Below are 3,322 nucleotides of genomic sequence, written 5' to 3' on the forward strand. Positions count from 1 at the left end.
CTTTCCTCTATTTCCTTTTACTTTCCTCTTGTCCCACTATCATGCTCAGCCTTCATTTGGGTTTCAGTAATTCCTCTCGGTTGCATTGCCCTTGATCAAGGTTTACCGGGCCTCTTACACCCTCCTTGCTCAAAGACGTAAAAGCATTTTTTCTTGCTCTGTTGCAGGAAAGAAAATGATGACCACTGGATACGATTTAACTAAAATCCCTGTGCTAAAGACAAGTTTCAGGTGTCCTCATCCAGAGACAATGTGGAGGAGGCCCCTGACCATTTGGAGCAGCACTTACCAAAAAATACGGACCTGTTATTTCCTTGTGGACCGGGAAAGAAGAGCGACTGTCAGCTGGCTGACCCTAACAAAGACTCAAAGTTACACTTTTACAGACTCTGGTGGTGAACCGCAGAGCACAGGCTGCGGCTGGGCATTAGTGCAATAGAGTCGTGATGAGGAAATCCCCTTATAGTCTTAATTTATGACAGGATACTGAGATTGTTTTAAAAATCACATTATAGAGTATACAAAACACCAATGTTTTAAAGTAATGCATTAAAAACTGTATGCTCACTGTGGCAAACATAGTCACCTAGAAAGATTAGCACAAGACTACTCCCGATGAGAGACTTCCCACACAGCCAACTTTCCCACAACGCTACCCCAGGATCCACCACCGCTCCTCCCCTTCGTACGTACCCTCTTGTCCCAGGGGTCTGCAATCGGCTGCATCTTCTCACAGAACCTGGGAAGCATTCAGGAAATGGCCCACGTGGACATGGGTGCAACTAAGTCCCAAATCTGAAGTTTACATGTCTGCCTGTTTCACCCAAAAGGCTTTGGAAGGTGGTGGAATCAGGGGATAAGCTGCCGCAGCTCATCAGAGGTCAGGCAGAGGCCAGCCAGATGCAGGATCCAGAGCCAGTGATGGGAAAGTCCAAGAGTGAAAAGAGGCCTCCCTTGCTTCTGCACATGCCCAGTTGGGAAAGGGAGTCACAGACACAAAGGAATTCAGTGGAGGTGTGGTTTTTGTCTTCTGCAGAAACCCCCTCCCTCCCCCTGCTTTAAGTTACATCCTCTACTAAAATGGGGTCTTAAAATATATCCCACCTCAATCCTGCCTAATTAGTATAACAAGATACTCTAAAATGGGATCATCACCACAGGTGTGAAGCCTATAATAAATCACAAGGCAACAATGGTGCGAAGGGTCATATGAAGTCATTACCTACATCTCAGTTGTCAAAAGAGTTGTCTCAAAGGTGATTATTGGGTTGGAAGACCTACTTATTCATAGTCTGCACAGAAATGAAGTTGGCTACATTAGGGACTGAGGTGAAGAACCATTAAGTCATTTAAAGACCACGGCATGCAAGTCAACCAGCAACGCCCTCTAGCAGTGGGCATTTCTTGGCCTGTTTTTCTGTGACTTTTTGTCTTCAGTGTGATAGGAAATGACCATCGCCTTAGTCCCATTGACTAATGGACACCCTGCCCATGTGAAGCACTCATTGAGAATTGTATACAGATGACACGTGGAAGTAGCAGCGGTCACTCGTTTTAACAAAAGCTCCACTGTGCTGAAGATTTAACTTTGTCAAGCAAAGAAATATGATTGTGTTTCCCAAATAAATCTATTGTTATCAAACTATATGGAATATTACTTACGGCAGTGTCTCATAATGTCTACTTTGCCTTCTATAAACAAAACAAAACAAAACAAAACACCATCTACTCAGTGTCATGGGATTTGTCTTTCTGGTTTTTAAAGAAACAGACTATATATCATTTACACAGCCCTGCAGCTCAGGAAGAGGGGTGTGTCTGATCAGGAGTAAATGAAGAGGGAAGGAGAGAAAGTGGAATATACCCCAGGCCCACCAACTCCCGAGGACAATATTCTGGCTCAGAGCAGCCAATGCACAGAGAGGATTACATGGCTGGCCCCACCATGAGACACGACGTCCCTCACTGATAAATATTGCTCAGGGGACAGCACTGGGAACACAGTGAGGGAGATGTGCCCAATCTTACCCCACCACACTGGGGTGAAATACTAAGGACATTACAGCAGAGCAGCAAGGGGAGCAAAGTAGCGAAGTCCTTGAATGCCAAAGGTGGTCTTTGGGGCCAGGGTGTGGCACCCAGTGGACTCAGAAAACACCTAAAGGTCCATGGACACATCTTGAACTGTTTGAGGGCTCTTCTTGTTTGCTGTTGGTTTTTTATGTTTTAGTTTTGTTGTATTAATCTTATTTATTTTGTTTTGTGTGTTATTGTCTATGCTTGTCTATCTGGACAAGATAGGCGGGATGAACAATCTGGAGGAGAGAATCATGGGACTGACGATTGGGGGGTGCACGGGAGAGGGGGAAGTGGTGGAAAAGGAGGGGGGTGCCAACAAACCCATGGACAAGGGAAGAACAGGTCATCTAAAATTGATGGTGAGGAGGGCAGACGGTGCTTGGGGGGTGGGGGTGGGGCTCAATCATGGGCAATGTAGCCGAAAGGAATTAGCAAAACCCGAACGAAGGCTGAACATGATAGTGGGACAAGAGGAAAGTAAAAAGAAATAGAAGAAAGAACTGGGAGTCAAAGGACATTTATAGAGGTCTAAATACAGGCATCTATATATGTAAATACATTTATATATAATAGGGGAATAGATCTATGTACGTATGTTTATAAATTATGGCAGCAAGTAGACATTGGGCCTCCCCTCAAGTACGCCCTCAATGCAAGGACACTTTGTTCTACTAACAGCACTCTGTGATGCTCACCTTACCTGCTGAAGACAAAGCAGGTGAATAAGCAAATGTGGTGAAGAAAGCTGATGGTGCCTGGCTATCAAAAGATATAGTGTCTGGGGTCTTAAAGACTTGAAGATAAACAAGTGGCCATCTAGCAACACAGCCCACATGGAAGAAGCACACCAGCCTGTGTGATCATCAGGTATCAGGCACCAAAGACAAAACATCATACCAATGGGAATGAGGGGGAGGGCAGAGTGGAGACCCGAAGCCCATCAGTAGTCAATTGGACACCCCCTCTCAGAAGGGCCACAAGGAAGAGATGAGTCAATCAGGGTGCAATATGATACCGCACTGATGAAACACACAACTTTTCTCTAGTTCTTTAATCCTTCTCCTCCCCCCGCCCCCCCACACTATTATGACCCCAATTCTATCTTACAAATCTGGCTAGACCAGAACATGGTTAAGAGCTCAAAATACAGGGAATCCAGAGCAGATAAACCCCTCAGGACCAATAAGGAGAGTAGCAATACTAGGGTAAGGGAAGGTGGGGGGAGGGGGGTATAGGCAAGGAT

At 45.5% G+C, this 3,322-nt stretch overlaps 1 protein-coding gene across 1 annotated transcript in view; it reads left to right on the forward strand.

Annotated features, from left to right (window-relative positions):
- Positions 1 to 1,636, forward strand: part of MCOLN2 (mucolipin TRP cation channel 2) — a 49,031-nt gene extending 47,395 nt beyond the window's left edge. The window contains exon 11 of the mRNA XM_045292049.1: positions 168 to 1,636. Within this exon, the coding sequence (XP_045147984.1) occupies positions 168 to 204 (37 nt within the window). The 3' untranslated portion in view covers positions 205 to 1,636. The remainder of the gene's footprint in view (positions 1 to 167) is intronic.
- The last annotated feature ends 1,686 nt before the right edge of the window (positions 1,637 to 3,322 follow it).

This window comes from Echinops telfairi, unplaced genomic scaffold (assembly GCF_000313985.2).
Source record: "Echinops telfairi isolate 266 unplaced genomic scaffold, ASM31398v2 ScPeMD7_443;HRSCAF=831, whole genome shotgun sequence".
Taxonomy (NCBI): Eukaryota; Metazoa; Chordata; class Mammalia; order Afrosoricida; family Tenrecidae; genus Echinops; species Echinops telfairi.